This window comes from Cherax quadricarinatus, chromosome 21, assembly GCF_038502225.1.
Source record: "Cherax quadricarinatus isolate ZL_2023a chromosome 21, ASM3850222v1, whole genome shotgun sequence".
NCBI classification, from domain to species: Eukaryota; Metazoa; Arthropoda; class Malacostraca; order Decapoda; family Parastacidae; genus Cherax; species Cherax quadricarinatus.
Window position 1 is genome coordinate 40,300,776 of NC_091312.1, and position 19,457 is coordinate 40,320,232.

Here is a 19,457-nt window from a genome sequence, read left to right on the forward strand (position 1 = left end):
ATCCTATGGGTTTAGCACTCCCCCATGATCATAATAATAATTGATACCATCATTGTGGACAGGGTAATAATATTTTGCGAAGGAATTCAGGGAGGCTGGTTAACTAGACTTGAGTCCTGGAGGTGGGAAGTACAATGCCTGCACTTTAAAGGAAGGGTATGGGATATATGTTGTTTGGAGTGACATCTGAACTGTCATATCTGAGCACTTCTGCAGACACAGTGATTATGTGTGACTGATGATGAAAGTGTTTCTTTTTTTGGGTCACCCTGCCTCGGTGGGAAATGGCCGACGTGTTGAAAAACAATTATAGAACTGACATTGGAATGATGCAGATAATAATCACAATACAATAATCATACTGCTACTGTGTTAGGTATTACAATAAAGTTACCTCTGTTTTCTTCTTTCATGGTCATAAAGAATCTTACATGAATTTGTTGTACATATTTTCTGAAGATAGTTTTTAATTACACATCATCTGATGATGAGATGTGTTCATTTGTTTAGAGGTAAAGAAAAGCTGGAAGAGGATTTATATTTTAACCTCAGCAACTGTTCCCCACCAAGGCACCATCATTCATTCAGAGTGTTGCCAGAAATGTGATGATATCACAATTTTGATTACCCTCTAACTGCAGCATCCTCACCCCTCCTTCAGAGTGCAAGCACTGCCCTTCTCACGGGGTTCAATGAATTCCTTCATAAAATTGCCAGGTAAAGAAAGAAAAAGGCACCATACCATGACTAGAATAATTCACACATAACCTGTACATAGAAGACTGAAACTTTATAATGACGTTTTGATCCAACTTAGACCATTAACTAGTCAGTTGTCGAAGACAGACCTAAACATCATCATAGGTTTCAGTGTCTTGTGTACATGTTATGTGTGTAAAGTATTCAAAGAAGAAATTACTTGAACCTACTTTAGTGGACAGACATCACTGCTGAAATTATTCTCCATGTTTTCAGATACAGTTAAATACAGTGGACCCTCGGTTTTTGTGTTTAATCCGTTCCAGAGAGATCGGCAAAAATAATGTAAATCCAATTAATCTATTCCAGACACTCAGAAGTATTAACAAAAAAATTTTTTTTTTTACCTTAAAGTTAGATTTACATGCACAAAAGAATGAACATTCAACATGAAACTTACCTTTATTGAAGACTTGTTGGTGGATGGAAGACAGGGAGGAGGGGAGAGGGAAGAGAGGTTATTCTTTGGAAGAGGAATCCCCCTCCATAAGGACTCTATGTACCAAGTCCTTATCCGAGGTCACTTCCCTTCTTTGTTTTTTAATGCCACTAGGACCAACTTGAGAGTCTGTTTCTGGCATCTCTTTAAGATTTACCTAAAATGGGACATGGCATTGTCATTGTAAAAGTCGCTGGCACGGATTGCAGCAGTTTTCTCAAGGCAATGTTCCTCCACAAATGAATGCACCCTAGTCCACATTGCACAAATCTCCTTAATCTCTGAAGAAGGCACCTTCTTCTATCTCTCTTTCTCCTCCTCTGAAGCAATTTCCTGAGCTGTGGTCTGTTGCTGTTGCAGATGAAGCTCTTGCAGCTCATCAGTGGTTAGCTCTTGATTGTGGTCCTCCACCAACTCTTCCACATCCTGGCCACTCACATCCAACCCCATGGAATTCCCCAATGCCACAATAGATTGCACAACTGGCATAGGGTTGTCAGGGTCAGCCTCAAACCCTTCAAAATCTTTGTTGAGGACACAATATGGCCACAGTTTTCTCCAAGCAGTGTTCATCGTCCTGGAAGTCACTCCCTGCCAAGCCTTATCTATAAGGCTTATGCAATAGAAGATATTAAAGTAATCCCTTCAGAACTCTCTTAGGATCAATTCAGAGTCCTAGGTTATGTCAAAGCACCTTTGAAACATTGCTTTGTGTACAATTTTTTGAAGTTTGCAATGATCTGTTGGTCCATGGGCTGGATGAGAGGAGCGGTGTTAGGAGGCAAGAACTTCACTGTTACAAAACTGAATTCCTCAGACAATTGATCTTCCAAGTCCGGAGGATGAGCAGGAGTGCTGTCCATTAACAGGAGGCACTGGAGTGGCAATTTATTATCCAGGAGGTATTTCTTCACACTCGGGCCAAACATTGCACTGAACCATTCCAGGAAAATTTCCCTCGTGACCCATGCCCTACTGTTAGCCTTCCACATCACACACAGTTTACTCTTGAAGACACTGGTTTTCTTGAACACACTGGGATTTTCAGAGTGATACACGAGTAAAGGCTTAACTTTGAAATCCCCACTAGCATTACCACACAACAAGAGAGCTAACCTGTCTTTCATAGGCTTGTGTCCTGGGAGTGCCTTTTCCTCTTGTGTGATGTAGGTCCTCTTTGGAATTTTCTTCCAAAACAGGCCTGTTTTGTCACAATTGAGTACTTGTTAGGGTTGGAATTTTTCAGCCTCTACATAGTCTTTGAATTCCCGCACAGATTTTTCAGCTGCATGTTTGTCTGAACTGGCACCCTCACCATGCCTTACAACACTGTGTATGCCACTTCACTTCTTGAATTTTTTGAACCAGCCTTTGCTGGCCTTAAATTCAGCAACATCAGCACTCATTGCAGGCATTTTCTTGCCTTTCTCAAATTATCGACTGCACAACACTATCTCATGCTGACTGTTTCTCTTTGATCCATAGCAACAACAATTTCTCCACATCTTCAATTGTTTGGGATCTCTGTTTCATTATCGCATTCACCCCTTTCACAACATCAGCTTCTGTGATTTCTTTTCTCTTCGCCACAATGGAGCTAATGGTTGATGGCGCCTTCCTGTACAGCCTGCCGAGTTTGGCAATGCGTATGCCACTTGCATATTTTTGAACGATTTCTTTTTTTCATTCCTACAGTGTTTCTCACTTTCTTTACCAAAGGACTGGCACTAGGAGCTTTCTTTGGGGCCATGGTGGCTTATTTAGCAGTCACGCACAATAAACGAGTGCCAAAAACAATGGATTATTACGAAATGTTTGGTATGACCTCGCAGAATATGTTCACTCACCTAGAAACAATGCGACACTTCCTGAGAATGCGTTTGGGAGGCGGCTTTGTGTGTGTGCTGGGCACTGGACAGGTTCTGTACCATCGATGAAAACAGAGGAAATCGACAAGAACGGAACCAATATTTTGACAAAAAAACTCAGCAAAAACGGAAATCAGCAGTAACGGAGATCGACGGAAAGAGAGAGTCCACTGTACAGTAAAGCTGTGCTATTGAGTTCACTAGTAGGACCTAAACCTAGTGAGCATAATGAGAGGTAGTCTTCATATTGAATTTAACACAGTGTAGACCCAGCCAGTAAATGAGTTAAAACAAGCATCACTTTTATTAATAAATATGAAGATGCCAGACACAGTTTTAAATAGTTTTTAATTTAGGGTCAATAAATATGTATATAATTAAGATTTTTCAAACACAATAGCATCCTAAAATATTCCTTCAATTTTTAACAAATATAGTGTTTATTATAAAATTTATTACCCATTTCATTACTTTTTCTGTTATACAGTACCCATTGACCTCATTGTGTGATCTATCACTCTGTTATCACATTTGTCAGAAGCCTCAACTAAGTCCATGTAGCCTACATCTGGATTTTGGTTTTCCTCCAAAGCTTCTGTGATTTGGTCATAATGATTTAATGGTTGTGACGGGCATATGTTTCCTGCTCTAAATCTGTGTTGACTTGGGTTGTGTAGGTCATGCTTTTTCATATAATTAGTAATTTGGGGTCTCACCACCTTTACAAAGACTTGTGATGGTTGTGCTACTGGTCTGTAATTTTTTGTAATTTTATGTCTTCACTGGGATTTCTCCTAGATCTAAACTCTTTCTCTAGATGATACTGAGTGGTAATGCTAGTAGCATTTTGCACTGCCCATGATGTCTCTTACTGGCACTAGTACATATTCCATGAAGTCTCTCACTGGCATTAGTATATATCCCATGGAGTCTTTCATTATCATTAGTACATATCCCATGAAGCCTCTCACTGGTGCTGTTACATATCCCAGAGAGAAATTTCATGGGATATGTACCACTGCCATCCAGTGAATACTGAATCTTCAATCTTAGTATTCACTGGATACTCAGCTGTCAGCAGGGAAGTTACAATAGAGATTCAATGTTCTGTGGGTACATCATAGCCATTGATGACTCAGTAGTGGGTGATTATTTACTGATCATGGATGAAGCAATAGGTATGTGGATTTTCTCACTGGCACTGGTACATATCCAATGAATTCTTTCAGTGACACTGGTAAAAATCCCATGAATTCTCTCACTGACACTGGTACAAATCCCATGAATTCTCTCGCTGACACTGGTACGAATTCCATTAATTCTCTCACTGACAGCAGTATGAATTCCATGAATTCTCTCACTGACACTGGTACAAATTCCATGAATTCTTTCACTGACACTGGTACAAATCAATGGAATAAATTCTTAGCATTTCATCACATACACTGAACACACACTTTAAACCCTCTATTTAACAGTGTCAAGCGAAGACTGCTGAACTTAACAGTTATTTCTGACAAAATTCTCTCCCATTAGTTGAGCATTAATGTCTGGCTTCATAACAGTCTTAAAACTTCATAATATGGATGTGGTGACATTAATTTTCAGCAGGACTTGACAACAAATGTTAAAAACAGTGCCCTCGGTTAATGGATCTTCATAATAGGCGGTGTAACTGCCCTTATGAACTCTCCCTCCATTCTACTCTCCACACTTGCTAGTTTCAGATCAAACATATTACACAGTTCATACACCCTACCCTGCAGGGCTGTGTGACCCTGGTGGGTTTAGTGCTTTGTTTTGATTATAATAATAATTTATAATGGGTGATATTGAAAGTGAGAATAAAATTTCCATAAGTTTTTTTAAATCATAAAATATGCATAAAAAAGAACAAAATATTCTGCCAGCTGATGCACTTAACCTTCATTCCTCTCACAATTAATATTTTTATAATGCCTTGTGTGTAATATATAAAGATAATTTTACAGTTCTTCTACTCTGTTTCAGGCCTAGTAAGTGGAGACATTAATATAAGAGTGTACAGTCCTAGTGAGATGGTGTTTGGTGAAGTGCTACAAATATTTCACAAACACCAGAGTATGGTAAGACGTCTGCAGTTCAAGCCATCAGTTGAACACAGTAACCATTTTGTTCTTGCTTCTTGTGCAGATGATAAGAGAGTTCATTTGTATGAGATTGAAACTTAATGCTCTAATTACACATGTTATCTGGGTATATTATTTACCGTGCTTATAGAGTATACACAGATAACCTTCATCTAGGAGACAAACTTATGAAGATGTTCATTCTGACTTTGGTCCAAGTGGACTTAAACATCATAAGTTTCAATCTCATATGGTATTACAAAACATATTGTGAAACTTGATTTCCAATTTGCGCTCTGCACTCACGATCCTCTGACTCAGTTATATTAAATGAATAGTAAATACTTGTTTCTTTCAAAGCATACTTGTAAAATTTGCTTGATATATATGCCTTTAGAAAGGATGGGGCAGAATTGGTTGATCAAAAGGTACAGCCAGAGCTTTTATTAGGCATGTGTGACCATGTTAAATCAGAGTGGAAACTAAGGGTTTTGGGGATTTGAAGTGATGTTAGAGTATTAGTGAAGTAACACTGAAGAAAGAAATCAGAGGGGGAACTGGTTAGCCAGATGTAAGAGTTTTGGAGGTGAGAACACAGTGCCTGTGCTCTGATGAATAGATGGGAGATTATGCAGTTTAGAGGATCTTTTATATTGTGATGTCTAGCCTCTTTTGGAAAGATATCTGTTGAATGAGTTATAGTAAATGTTTCCTTCTCTGGGTGACCCTGCCTTTGTAGGAAATGACTGACATGGCAATGAACTAACTTCTAAAAGAAACAAGACGGTCATATTTGATGGGTTACCTGGCTCTTCTGGCAGACTTCTGTGCACATTCCACAATTCTTCTACAGTCTTGTGTAAAGCTTTCCACTTATTATTTTTCCAAGGCTGATTCAGCACTTGTGAAGACTGGTATTGTAATTGGGTAATGCTAGTGACCAACAAGCTGTTTTAATCGAACCACAGTTAGGCTTCTGGCCATCCTCATTCTATTGCAGAAGAATGCAGGTCACAATACTGTGGCTGGAATAATTTATAGATAATCCACATTTAGGAGAGGAAATTTGTGATGACATTTCGATTCATCCTGCACCACTGCCAAGTCACGGCTAAGTGAGAAAAGTAAAGAGGGCTAAAAGAGAAGTTGACAAGAGGGTGGGGGAAAGAAAGGAGTGGTGATAGTAGCAGCTGTATTAATAGAACTAGCAGCAGCAGCAGTAATAATAGTAGCTTTGTTGATATTAGTAGTAATATTGGTAGCTGCAGTAGAAGTACTTGGGGTAGAAATAGTAAGAGTGGGGGAAAGAAAATGGAGTGGTGGTAGTAGCATCTGTATTAATAGAACTAGTAGCAGCAGTAATAATAGTAGCCGTGTTGATTTTTTATTTTTTTGTTAACACATCGGCCAATTCTCACCAAGGCAGGGTGGCCCGAAAAAGAAAAACTTTCATCATCATTCACTCCATCACTGTCTTGCCAGAGGGGTGCTTTACACTATAGTTATAAAACTGCAACATTAACACCCCTCCTTCAGAGTGTAGACATTGTACTTCCCATCTCCAGGACTCAAGTCCGGCCTGCTGGTTTCCCTGAATCCCTTCATAAATGTTACTTTGCTCACACTCCAACAGCACGTCAAGTATTAAAAACTATTTGTCTCCATTCACTCCTATCAAATATGCTCATGCACGCTTGCTGGAAGTCCAAGCAGTAGTAGCACTTGGGGTAGAAATAGTAAGAGTGTAGTAAGAGAATTAATAATTGTAGAACCAAAGAACAAAGGAGCGGTGCAGCAGGCCTACTGGCCTACACTGGGCAGGACTAGTGACAGAATAAGGGTAAATCAAGTCTCAAGACATTCAAGATCAAAGGAACTCAACACTAACACCTGTCCCCAAGTGGCAGAGGAGCACAGACTTGATGGTCCAGGATGGACCAAAAGTCGTAGGTTTCCTTTTCTAAACACTGGTTATTTGCGAATTATTCCATCACTCTTGGTTCTGCAAAACCATATTTCCCCAACTGCATAATGATCACACCAGATACTCACCTACCTGGTCATCTCTTGGAGAGGCAGCCAGTGCTACTGTAAAAGTTATCTGATCTTCCTGACAGTATGTTACTACTATTATAGATTGTCCCATTTATCAGAGAGCTGGTCAACTTTTCTGATCACTTAAATGCCAAGGTATTCTTGACATACTTGTTTTACCCACCTCATATTTGTTTTACAATTTCTTAACCATTACAGTACCGATTTACTGCACCAATTATGACTTCCTATTTTCACATAAACATCCCTTGGCCATGCAGTGCCAGTTGACTCATATATTGTGATAATAATGATAATAATAGAAGATCATCCAGCAGTCACTGCCTATTTCCTTCAGTTGGTATTCTGATAGCATTTGCCAAATTACATTTTTATTTTTATGATTTTGGCAGAATAAGCTAGCTAATATGTGATAAAATAAAAGATCTGAATGTTAAATATACATTACTAATAATGTATCCTTGCAATTTTGCTTGTTGGACAGTGAAACAAAATAAAACAAAATTATATTTTATTTCTCATATATAAAATGCAGTCTTCGTTTAAAAAGCCTCAAAACAAATATTTAAAACTAAAAATTTTTTTTTAGTAGTGGAAAGTGAATTCCTTATTTATCCTTAATTAAAAGTATTAAGAATACTTATCCAAGTAGTGCAGTATTAGATGTGGTCATTTTTTTTTTTTTTTAATTGTAACCAACGATGAAAAAACTTTGAATCTCAGTTCCCTGTGCAAACACATGATTGATGATGGGTTGAATGGGGTTATGGAAATGAGGAATAATATAGTATTGCTAATATCACAATAGTAAAATGATGCATGAAATTTGTAAAGGTTGGAACCAAATAATAGTAGCAAGTACAGTTCAGTACAGTGTATGAATTTCCTTCGCATTGCTCCAAGATTTTTCCTGAGCCAATGTTATCTAATATTTATTTATCTTAATACTTACACTTTTGGTTACATTATTTTTTCTGTGAAGCTCAGCAGCTTCTTGAGAGTATAGTAAAGAATGAAGTGTTATGTAGTAATGTACTTATAATGTAAAATGCAGTTGATACATTGTTTGATTTAAATTGATCTAGCTTAATATACGTATATCCAGTATTCATGTATGTATATTTATGTATATGTGTGTAAAGGTAGAAAGTTGAAAGTGAACATAGAAAAGAGTAAGGTGATGAGGGTATCAAATGATTTAGATAAAGAAAAATTGGATATCAAATTGGGGAGGAGGAATATGGAAGAAGTGAATGTTTTCAGATACTTGGGAGTTGACGTGTCGGCAGATGGATTTATGAAGGATGAGGTTAATCATAGAATTGATGAGGGAAAAAAGGTGAGTGGTGCATTGAGGTATATGTGGAGTCAAAAAACGTTATCTATGGAAGCAAAGAAGGGAATGTATGAAAGTACTGTAGAGTAGTACCAACACTCTTATATGGGTGTGAAGCTTGGGTGGTAAATGCAGCAGCAAGGAGACGGTTGGAGGCAGTGGAGATGTCCTGTCTAAGGGCAATGTGTGGTGTAAATATTATGCAGAAAATTCGGAGTGTGGAAATTAGGAAAAGGTGTGGAGTTAATAAAAGTATTAGTCAGAGGGCAGAAGAGGGGTTGTTGAGGCGGTTTGGTCATTTAGAGAGAATGGATCAAAGTAGAATGACATGGAAAGCATATAAATCTATAGGGGAAGGAAGGCAAGGTAGGGGTCGTCCTCGAAAGGGTTGGAGAGAGGGGGTAAAGGAGGTTTTGTGGGCAAGGGGCTTGGACTTCCAGCAAGCGTGCGTGAGCATGTTAGATAGGAGTGAATGGAGACAATTGGTACTTGGGACCTGACGATTTGTTGGAGTGTGAGCAGGGTAATATTTAGTGAAGGGATTCAGGGAAACCGGTTATTTTCATATAGTCGGACTTGAGTCCTGGAAATGGGAAGTACAATGCCTGCACTCTAAAGGAGGGGTTTGGGATATTGGCAGTTTGGAGGGATATGTTGTGTATCTTTATATGTGTATGCTTCTAAACTGTTGTATTCTGAGCACCTCTGCAAAAACAGTGATTATGTGTGAGGTGAAAGTGTTGAATGATGATGAAAGCATTTTCTTTTTGGGGATTTTCTTTCTTTTTTGGGTCACCCTGCCTCGGTGGGAGACGGCCGACTTGTTGAAAAAAAAAAATATATATATTTATAGTTTTAAATAAGTTGTGAATTTTGTGCAGAGTAAAATGGAAGAAATTAGATTATGTGGTAGAATTAAAAGTGTTTGATGGTTTGGTCACATAGAAGATATGGAGGAGGATAGGTTGGTGAAGGGATCATATATATCTAATGTAGGGAACATCCTAGGAAGAATCAGGAGGAGGGTGTGAAGACAGTATTAAGAGGTAGGATCTTGAACTTCAGCACATATCCTAACCATCATAGGTTTAGCACTTCATTTTTATAATAATAATCATCAGGTATCCATGAACCTGACTTAAGAAATCGTAATGACATGATTGTGCTGGAGTTTTGAGACTCTATGACCGCGGGTTCAATCCCGGCCGGGGGTATGGTTTATCCATGAACCTGTTTAGAGTGGAATTGAGTGGTCTAAGCAATTTGACATGCTGTACTAAAGTGTCTTTGGGAAACTGGATAATTGCACATGAGTTTTGGAGGTTGGGATTTTGCAGTGCATGCACTCTGAGAATGGGAAGATGTGATTAGATGTGTTCATCTTTTTTTCCACATGTGGTCATTGAATTCCCTTAAAATATTTAGGCCTTCTATGTAGAGAATGCCCATTGTATGTTGCTTTTTAAAAGAGTGTTTATATTATTTTCTTGGTTGTACATATTTTAACAGTACAGTGTACATTATTTAGAATATGAAACTGTACTTTTTGCCTTGTATGACATATTTTTAAAATCAGAATAGTTTTGTCACTGAGCTTCATCTCCAGTTTGTACCAGCATGAGTTCACACACACACATTTTAAAACTGTGCTAAATTTGATTACGTGTAACACGTAATCTCATCGATCACATTTTGATATTGTGTGGGAATGCTTTGGGGCACTGTTTACTGTTGTCATTTTCAAGCTCCCTTCCAAACAATAGCAATTGTTTGTATCCTTCCCAATCTCTCATTGTGGAAAATGTACTCATCTCTTATTTCCCTTTGTTTAAAATTTTTGCACTCGGATTGAGAAGGAATCTGTACATGTCTATATCTAATTTAATGTCGCATCAGATATTATCGAAATGTGTATCAATTTTTTTTAATGATTTATTGCAGCATTAATTTATACAGGAAAATAGCTATTTCAGGAATGAGACTAGACAAATGTACAAAAGCTGTAGGATATGAATAGGTCCATCAGCATTTGAATAAAATTGCCCAGTAATGAAAACCAAGTAAGAGCTTTAGGTAAAGATGTGCTTCAAATTTTAATGAATTACTCTATCAGAATTTAAAAATTGTTGCATAGCATCCTCAGTTCATAACTGGACACCATTTATCACTTTATATTTTTTTACAACATTTTTAAAGCATGTAATGGCACAAAAGTAAAATGTAAAGTTATTTAAACAGCTTAAATATTTATAAATAATAACTGCAATATTTCTTATACAAAGCTGCACTGTCTTACTGAGACAGACCTGCATAATATACCTTGAAAAAAGAAACAGTGCAGTTGGCAAGAATGTTAGTAAAACATGCAAGTAATGTTTACTTTATAAACAACACATTTTGCGCTGAATTCACTCGATATTTTACAACAATAGACACCGAGTGGAAATTGTAATGCAAAGTTTTCATTTGAAACTTAAATTTTTCTCTGGTTTCTCACTGTAAGTGTTCTTGGTCTTGTATCTGAAAAGAAAAAAAAAGGTCCATTAGAAAACAGCCTTTTATTTATATATTTTTGTTTAATATTTTTATAAAGCTTCCTGTAATAAAAACAATGCAGTGTGCATTTAATCTGGCATTTATATGTACTTCTTTTGATTACTCTATCATCTTTCACTTATTTCATTGTCACCTCAGTCATTCAGTGTTTCTCCAGCTTTGTGCTGTTTTTATATTTCATTTAATTTCTGTAATATAAAAAATATATTGGTTTAAAAAATTTTGTGTTGAAATGGACATGTGAAACTGAGCAAAATCAGTCCTAAACAACTATTGTACCAAATTATTGAAGTGTCATGATTTTGTGCACACAAACAGTTATATAAGTACACACACACACACAGGGGCTGTGACTCGACCCTTGCAACCACAATTAGGCAAGTACATATATTTTTCAACACACTGGCCATCTTCCACCAAGACAGGGTCCCCCCCCCAAAAAAAAAATCATCATTCACACTATCACTCTTTGCAGACACACACAGATAAGACAGTTTAGATGTCACTAAACCGCAAATATCCCAAACCCCTCCTTTATTGTGCAGGCACTAACTCCTTCCTCCAGGACTCAAGTCCAGCTAACTGGTTTCCCTGAATCCCTTTACAAAATATTACCCTGATCACACTCCAATAGCTCATCAGGTCCCAAAAACCATTCGTCTCCACTCACTCCTGTGTAACACGCTCACACGTCTGCTGTATGGCTAAGCCCCTTGAACAGAAAACCTCTTTTACAGTAATTATGAACACATGATACAAGATCCAAAACAACCATGGAGGAAGCTGAATGATAGCTCTAGGCCTTTCGTGTTGCAATCATTGCATCTTCAGGAGCTTGCAGTGTTGCAGAAATGAGTAGGAAATCCAGTTAGATTCATTCAAGGGAATGACTAGCTAGAATGAGATGGCATCAAGCAGACCAGTGCCAAAAAGATGAAATGCAGGATATTAAAACAGTAGCAGTAGAAAGCATATAAAAACCCATCAACACATCATATCATTATAAAAGACTTTGATATTCTGATCTCAAAAGTATTTGGCATCTGTCAGTAGAAAAATTCCTTTGCATAAAAAGAAAATAGGTCAAGGGAAACAATCCTATTTCCAGAGGCTGACTCACTTCACCCTTAGGTAAATACTGGTTTATCCACAAGAGGAGAGTTGGAGCAGCAGAACCTTGAGTGCTACTCAATTTGTAAAGTGTAAAACTGCATTTATAACAGTCCAACGAGTTCACGTAGGAATCTGGCTTCATATTGTGTACAGTGTTATCAAGTTTGAATAAGCCGAAACTTTTTTTTTTTTCTCACCAACAAGTCAGCCGTCTCCCTCCGAGGCAGGGTGACCCAAAAAAGAAAGAAAATCCCCAAAAAGAAAATACTTTCATCATCATTCAACACTTTCACCTCACTCACACATAATCACTGTTTTTGCAGAGGCGCTCAGAATACAACAGTTTAGAAGCATATACGTGTAAAGATACACAACATATCCTTCCAAACTGCCAATATCCCAAACCCCTCCTTTAAAGTGCAGGCATTGTACTTCCCATTTCCAGGACTCCAGTAAATCATTATATGTATATGTTAACATTTTGCAATTTTGTTAACATATACGTTTGTTAGTGAGGTCAATTGTTTTTTACTTGGGCTTCAGAGATGTTGCCAAGCATTGGAGTTAATATTTTTACCAGCCATTTTGACAGGACATACATCGCCAACCCCACCGAGCTAATGATAGGTTTCTGTGGAAAACCGAGCATGTGTGTTTTCATCAAATTGTACATATAAGGGAGTGCCATCGACCTAGCTGATAACTGTTTAATCAGTTTCTCATTACCTCTCAGTAAGGTTATAAGTTGCTTATTAAACTTAATGTTAACCTGGTCCAGAGAGTTCTTATTAAGGGGTGTGTAAGTTTCCCTGTATTCTAATAACATGTTCATTTTTCCACTATAATCTACCTTGTCCATAATTACTATCACATTTGCTTTGTCGGCATTTATTAGGTGAAGTCTAGGATCTTTCCTTAATTCATGATATGACTTAACAAATCTTTGAGGACAATTCAGTTCTACTGGTCTGAGCAAAGCCTCATATATCATGCCTTTGCAGTTGTTGAACATTTCTGGGGATAGGTCCCTTTGTTTTTCCAGATTGCAAAAAGACTTGGTAAGGTCAACATAATTAGTGCTCCCACTAATAGGTGCGAAACTTAACCCATATCCTAGAGCTGTCAGTTGGTTTTGGGTAAGCTCAGCACTCAATAGATTAATAGCGAAGTCTTTGTTAACATGTTGGGGCCATCCACTTAGTTCTATGAAGCTGTTTTATTTTCTGATGTGTAAACATTTAGTTTTCCATTTCACCATTCTCAATCCCTTATATTTGTAATCTAATAAGTGATCTTGCCACTCAAGTGGTACCATGTTGAAGAACTTTAGTTTGGCCTTTCTCACTGCAGTAAATAACCTTTTCCTTCCATGTTTTAACAGATCAATGTTCTTAGTAATTAGTAAACTGCAAAGTTAATCAAAAGGGGTTGAAGACCCCTTTTGAAAGGCCTAGAGCTATTGGTCAGCTCCCCCTGTTGTTTTGTATAGTGTACAGTGTACCCTCGGCTAACGATATTAATCCATTCCAGAGAGCTCATCATTAGACGAAATTATCGTTAGCCAAATTAATTTTCCCCATAAGAATTAATGGAAATCCAATTAATCTGTTTTAGACAGCCAAAAGTATTAAAAAAAAAATAATTTTTTTCATGAAATATACATTTCCCTACAAAGAAAATGAGACATGCACAATAACTATATAAATAAATATTAAAATGACACTTACCTTTATTGAAGAATACTGATGAGTGATGAGACACTGTTTTTCTTGAACACTCTGGGATTTTCAGAGTGATACATGAGTAAAGGCTTCACTTTGCAATCCTCACTAGCATTACAACAAAATAAGAAAGTTAGCCTGTCTTTCATAGGCTTGTGTCTTGGGAGTGCCTTTTCCTCCTGTGTAATGTAGGTCCTGTTTGGCATTTTCTTCCAGAACAGGCCTCATCATACTGTATATGCCACTGCGATTCTTTTATTAAATCTCTCAAACCAACCTTTGCTGGCCTTAAATTCACCAATATGAGCACTAGTTCTAGGTATTTTTTCCTGTTCACCTGGGTGTTAGTCAACTAGTGTGGGTCGCATCCTGGGGGACAAGATTAAGGACCCCACTGGAAATAAGTTAGACAGTCCTCGATGACTCACTGACTTTCTTGGGTTATCTTGGGTGGCTAACCCTCTGGGGTTAAGTTTCTCGGCAATTATTTCTCATTAAGCCACACCAACAACAGTCTCTCCACATCTTCGAGTAGTACAGCTGACGGTGGTGCAGCAACAGCTGACCGTGGTACGATAGTATTTTGATAGTATTTCTCACCCTTTTTACCACAAGGTTGGCACTAGAAGCTTTCTTTGGGCCCATGGTGGCTTATTTAGCAGTTACAAGCACTCAAAACAATGGAATAATACATAATTCCATGCATACGAATGTATGCATGGAACCGGCCACCCTGGCTTGTAAACAGTAACGCAGGGCAGCTGAGGCACTCAGACTGGACGGACAGGTTCGGGATGAATCATGTTGGTCAAGTTTTTCATCATTGGCCAGGCCAAAATTTTTACGCTCAAATGCTTCGTTGGGCGGATTTATTGTTAGACAATGCTTTCGTTAGCCGAGGGTCCCATGTATATCTTTCTTTCAACAAACCGGCTGTATCCCACCGAGACAGAGTGGCCCAAAAAGAAAAATGAAAGTTTCTTTTTTTAAATTTAGTAATATATACAGGAAAAGGGGTTACTGCCTCTTGCTCCTGGCATTTTAGTTGCCTCTGATGACACACCTGGCTTACAGAGGAAGAATTTGGTTCTAATTTCCCATGGGGATAAATGGAAATAAACAAGAACAAAAACTAGTAAGAAAACAGAAGAAAACCCAAAGAAGTCAAGTCACTGCTCCAGGCCCTGCCTCTTCACTGGTTGCTACTAGGTCACTCTTCCTGCTCTTTGAGCTTTATCATACCTCTTCTTAAAGCTATGTATGGATCCTGCCTCCTCTAACTCACTTCCCAGACTATTCCACTTCCTGACAACTCTGTGACTGAAGAAATACTTCAAAACATCCCTGTGATTTATCCGAGTCTTTAACTTCCAACTGTGGCCCCTTGTTACTGTGTCCCATCTCTGGAACATCCTGCCTCTGTCCACCTTGTCGATTCGTCTTAGTATTTTATATGTCATTATCACATACCCCTATCTCTCCTGTCCTCCAGCATCATCAGGTCGATTTCCCTTAACTTCTCTTAGGACATGCCCCTTAGCTCCAGGACTAGTTTTGTTGTAAACCTTTGCATTTTTCTAGTTTTCTTACGTGCTTGGCTAGGTGTGGGTTCCAAACTGGTGCTGCATACTCCAATATGGGCCTGACGTACATGGTGTATAGGGCCCTGAACGATTCCTTATTGAGATGTCGGAATACTATTCTTAGGTTTGCTAGGCGCCCATATGCTGCAGCAGTTATTTGGTTGATGTGCGCCTCAGGAGGTGTACCCGGTGGAAATAAATGGTATCAAATACCGACACAGTGGAAATATAAACACATATGCAGTATAATGTGATCCTTTATTGACAAAGCCCACTGTGTGGGTGAAACGTTGTCAATAAAGGATCACATTATACTGCATATGTGTTTATATTTCCAGGTGTACCCAGTGTTATATTCACCCCAAGATCCTTTATTGAGTGAGGTTTGTAGTCTCTGGCCCCCTAGACTGTACTCCATCTGTGGTCTTCTTTGCCCTTCCCCAATGTTCATGACTTTGCACTTGGTAGGGTTAAACTCCAGGAGCCAGTTGCTGGACCAGGCCTGTAGCCTCTCCAGATCCCTTTGTAGCTCTGCCTGGTCCTCATGATTGAATTCTTCACATCATCTGCAAACAGGAACACTTCTGAGTCTATTTCTTCCATCATGTCATTCACAAATACCAGAAACAGCACCGATCCTAGGACTGACCCCTGTGGAACCTCGCTCATCACAGGCACCCACTCTGAGACCTCCCTGATTCATTGCAGTGCCTTCCATGTTATCCCTGCCTGGTCCTCCAGCTTTTACACTAATCTCTTGTGTGGAACTGTCAAACGCCTTCTTACAGTCCAAGAAAATGCAATCTACTCACCCCTCTCTTGTCTTACTGCTGTCACCCTGTCATAGAACTCCAGTAGGTTTGTGAAATAGGATTTCCCATCCCTGGAACCGTGCTGGCTGTCATTGATAAACTCATCCTTTTCTAGGTGTTTCACCACTCTTCTCCTAATAATCTTCTCCATGACTTTGCACACTATACATGTCAGTGACACTAGTCTGTAGTTTAATGCTTTGTGTCTGTCCCCTTTTTTAAAAATTGGGACTACATTTGCTGTCTTCCATACCTCAGGTAGTTGCCCTGTTTTGATAGATGCATTGAAGATTGTTGTTAGTGGTACATATAGTGCCTCTGCTCCCTCTCTCTGTATATTCATGCTTGTACATGCATGTGTAGCATGACCTAAGTGTAAGTAGAAGTAGCAAGATATACCTGTTGTCTTGTGTGTTTATGAGACAGGAAAAAGACATCATCACTCCTACCATCATGTAAAACAAATACAGGTTTCTGTCTTACACTCATTTGGCAGGACAGTAATACCTCCCTGGGTGGTTGCTGTCTACCAACCTACTACATGTCATAAGAGGTGACTAAAATGCTGGGAGCAAGGGGCTAGTAACCCTTTATCCTGTATACATTACTCAGTTTAAAAACAGAAACTTCTGTTTTTCTTTTTAGGTCACCCTGCCTTGGTGGGATTTGGCCGGCTTGTTAAAAAAAATATACGAGGAGAGTAATGGTACCAACACTCTTATATGGGTGTGAAGCATGAGTGGTGAATGTTGCAACAAAGAGAACGCTGAAGGCAGTGATTTCGTGTCTGAGAGTAATGTGTGGTGTGAATATTATGGAGAGAATCCATAGCCTGGAGATTGGAAGGTGTGGGTTTACTAAAAGTATTACCCAGAGGGCTGTGGAGGAAAGGGGGTTGTGGTGGTTCAGACATTTAGAGAGGATGGAACAAAATAGAATGACTTCAAAAATGTATAAATCTATAGTGGAAGGAAGGTGGGGTAGGGGTCTTCCTAGGAAAGGTTGGAGGGAAGGGATAAAAGCAGTTTTTATGCACAAAGGGCTTAGACTTCCAGTGAGAGTGTTAGCTAAGAGCGAGTGAAGGCAAATGGTTTTTGAGACTTAACGTGCTGTTGGACTGTGAGCATAGTAACATTTACGAAGCGATTCAAGGAAACCGGTTGGCCAGACTTGAATCCTGGAGGTGGGAAGTATAGTGCCTCCACTCTGAAGGAGGGGTGGAGATATGCTGCAATTTTATTATTGTAGTGTCAGCACGCCTCTGGCAAGACAGTGATGGAGTGAGTAATGATGAAAGTGTTTCTTTTTTATCGGTTCACCCTGCCTTGGTGGGAGACTGCTGATGTGATAATATGTTTATGTTTACAAAGCATTTATGTCAGTTCCGTCTGGCTCTGCCGGAGGCTACATTGGAATAAGGCCACAGCTTTTAAAGGAAATGGTTAAACTACTTTTTGGGAAGATTGCAGAGACACTGCGTACAGAGATCACAAGATTCGTCAACAATTCTTTGGCTGGTCTGATTCCTGATGAAATTAAACCTTTCTTTTTGGGGGCATCACTTTGTAAAAGAAGGATGGAGGAATTCGGCCAATTGCCATAGGCAACACTTTTCGCCGCCTCATTTCCAAAACTGCTGTTTTAAGTGTACACACAGAGATGGCCATGATGCTTCAACCAAACCATCTTGGCTTTGGGGTCCCTCACGGAAGCGAAGCAGCGATTCGTGCAACAGGGGCATATACAGTAGACCCTCAGCTAATGAATTAATCTGTTCTTGAAAGCTCATCGTTAGCTGAATTATCGTTAGCTGAATTAATTTTCCACATAAGAAATAATGGAAATCAAATTAATCCGTGCAAGACACCACAAAGTATGAAAAAAAAGAAAAATTTTACCACATGAAATATTAATTTTAATACACACAAAATGACACCTTTATTGAAGATCTGGTGATGATTGATGGGATGGGAGGAGGGGAGAGTATGGTAGTTGTTAATGTTTAGAAGGGGAATCCCCTTCCATTAGGACTTTAGGTAGCATGTCCTTTTCCGGGGTTACTTCCCTTCTTCTTTTAATGCCACTAGGACCAGCTGACCGTGGTGCAGCAACAGCTGACGGTGGTGCAGCAGAAGCTGACCGTGGTACGATAGTAAGTATTTCCCACCCTTTTTACATATGATTGCTTGAGAGAAGGTATCTCCTGGTATCTGTTTTTCATTTATCCACTTCATTTCCATAGTAATTTTCACCTTTTTTACCGCATGGTTGGCACTAGAAGCTTTCTTGGGGCCCATGCTGACTTATTTAGCAGGTACAATCACTAAAAACACTGTGATAATGTGAAATGTTCTGATTGTATGCGTGGATGCGACCACACTGGCTGGCTTGTAAACACTGGCACCCACAGGACAACTGAGGCATGCTCAGGCCACACGTGGACACATCTCAAACGAAATCGCGTTGGGCGAGTTTTTTAGTGTTAGCCGAGGCAAAAAATTTGCGCTAAAATGTATCGTTAGCTGGATTTAACATTAGCTGATGCCATCGTTAGCTGAGGGTCCACTGTATCAACAATCTGCCTGAGGACAATGCAGTGGTAAAATTTGATTTCTAGAATACATTTGATATCCTGAAAAGAGACGTGGTATTAACAGCTGGAAAAGAGCATTTCCCTGGTCTCTTCCTTTTTGTTTCAGCTGGATATAGCAAGGAGAGCATGAAATTACGTCATCAGAGTGCGTCCAATGAGGGAGGCCTCTTGCACCATTTCTCTTCTGTATATCAGCTAGGGAAAACATGGTTAGGCTGACCAGTGAGCTAAACATCTGGTTCTTGGACGATGGCACACTGGTGGGTACAAAGGAGTCTCTTCTAGATGATCTTACACAGGTGATGACTCAGGGACAGGAAATGACTCATCCTGAATCCATCAAAATGTGAAATCTCGGTCAACAAGTGATGCAGTGAGATCAAGACTATCAGGAGCATCAGTCATTGCCCCCACAAATAGCATCTTGTTTGGAACACCTCTGGGAAGTGATGCCATTGACTCAATTCTCAGGAAGAAACTGGAAGAGTTGAAGAGGACAGAATAACGAATAGGC

The 19,457-nt window shown here is 39.1% G+C and overlaps 2 protein-coding genes across 4 annotated transcripts in view; one reads left to right on the forward strand and one right to left on the reverse strand.

Moving 5' to 3' along the window:
• The window catches only part of Elp2 (elongator complex protein 2), an 82,335-nt gene extending 73,071 nt beyond the window's left edge, over window positions 1–9,264 (forward strand). The window contains exon 14 of the mRNA XM_053777320.2: window positions 5,077–9,264. Within this exon, the coding sequence (XP_053633295.2) occupies window positions 5,077–5,276 (200 nt within the window). The 3' untranslated portion in view covers window positions 5,277–9,264. The remainder of the gene's footprint in view (window positions 1–5,076) is intronic.
• The window catches only part of LOC128689174 (uncharacterized), a 183,559-nt gene continuing 171,934 nt past the window's right edge, over window positions 7,833–19,457 (reverse strand). For all 3 annotated transcript variants that reach the window (XM_053777321.2, XM_070087397.1, XM_070087396.1), the window contains one exon: window positions 7,833–11,085. The gene's annotated coding sequence lies outside the window, so the exon portion shown is untranslated. The remainder of the gene's footprint in view (window positions 11,086–19,457) is intronic.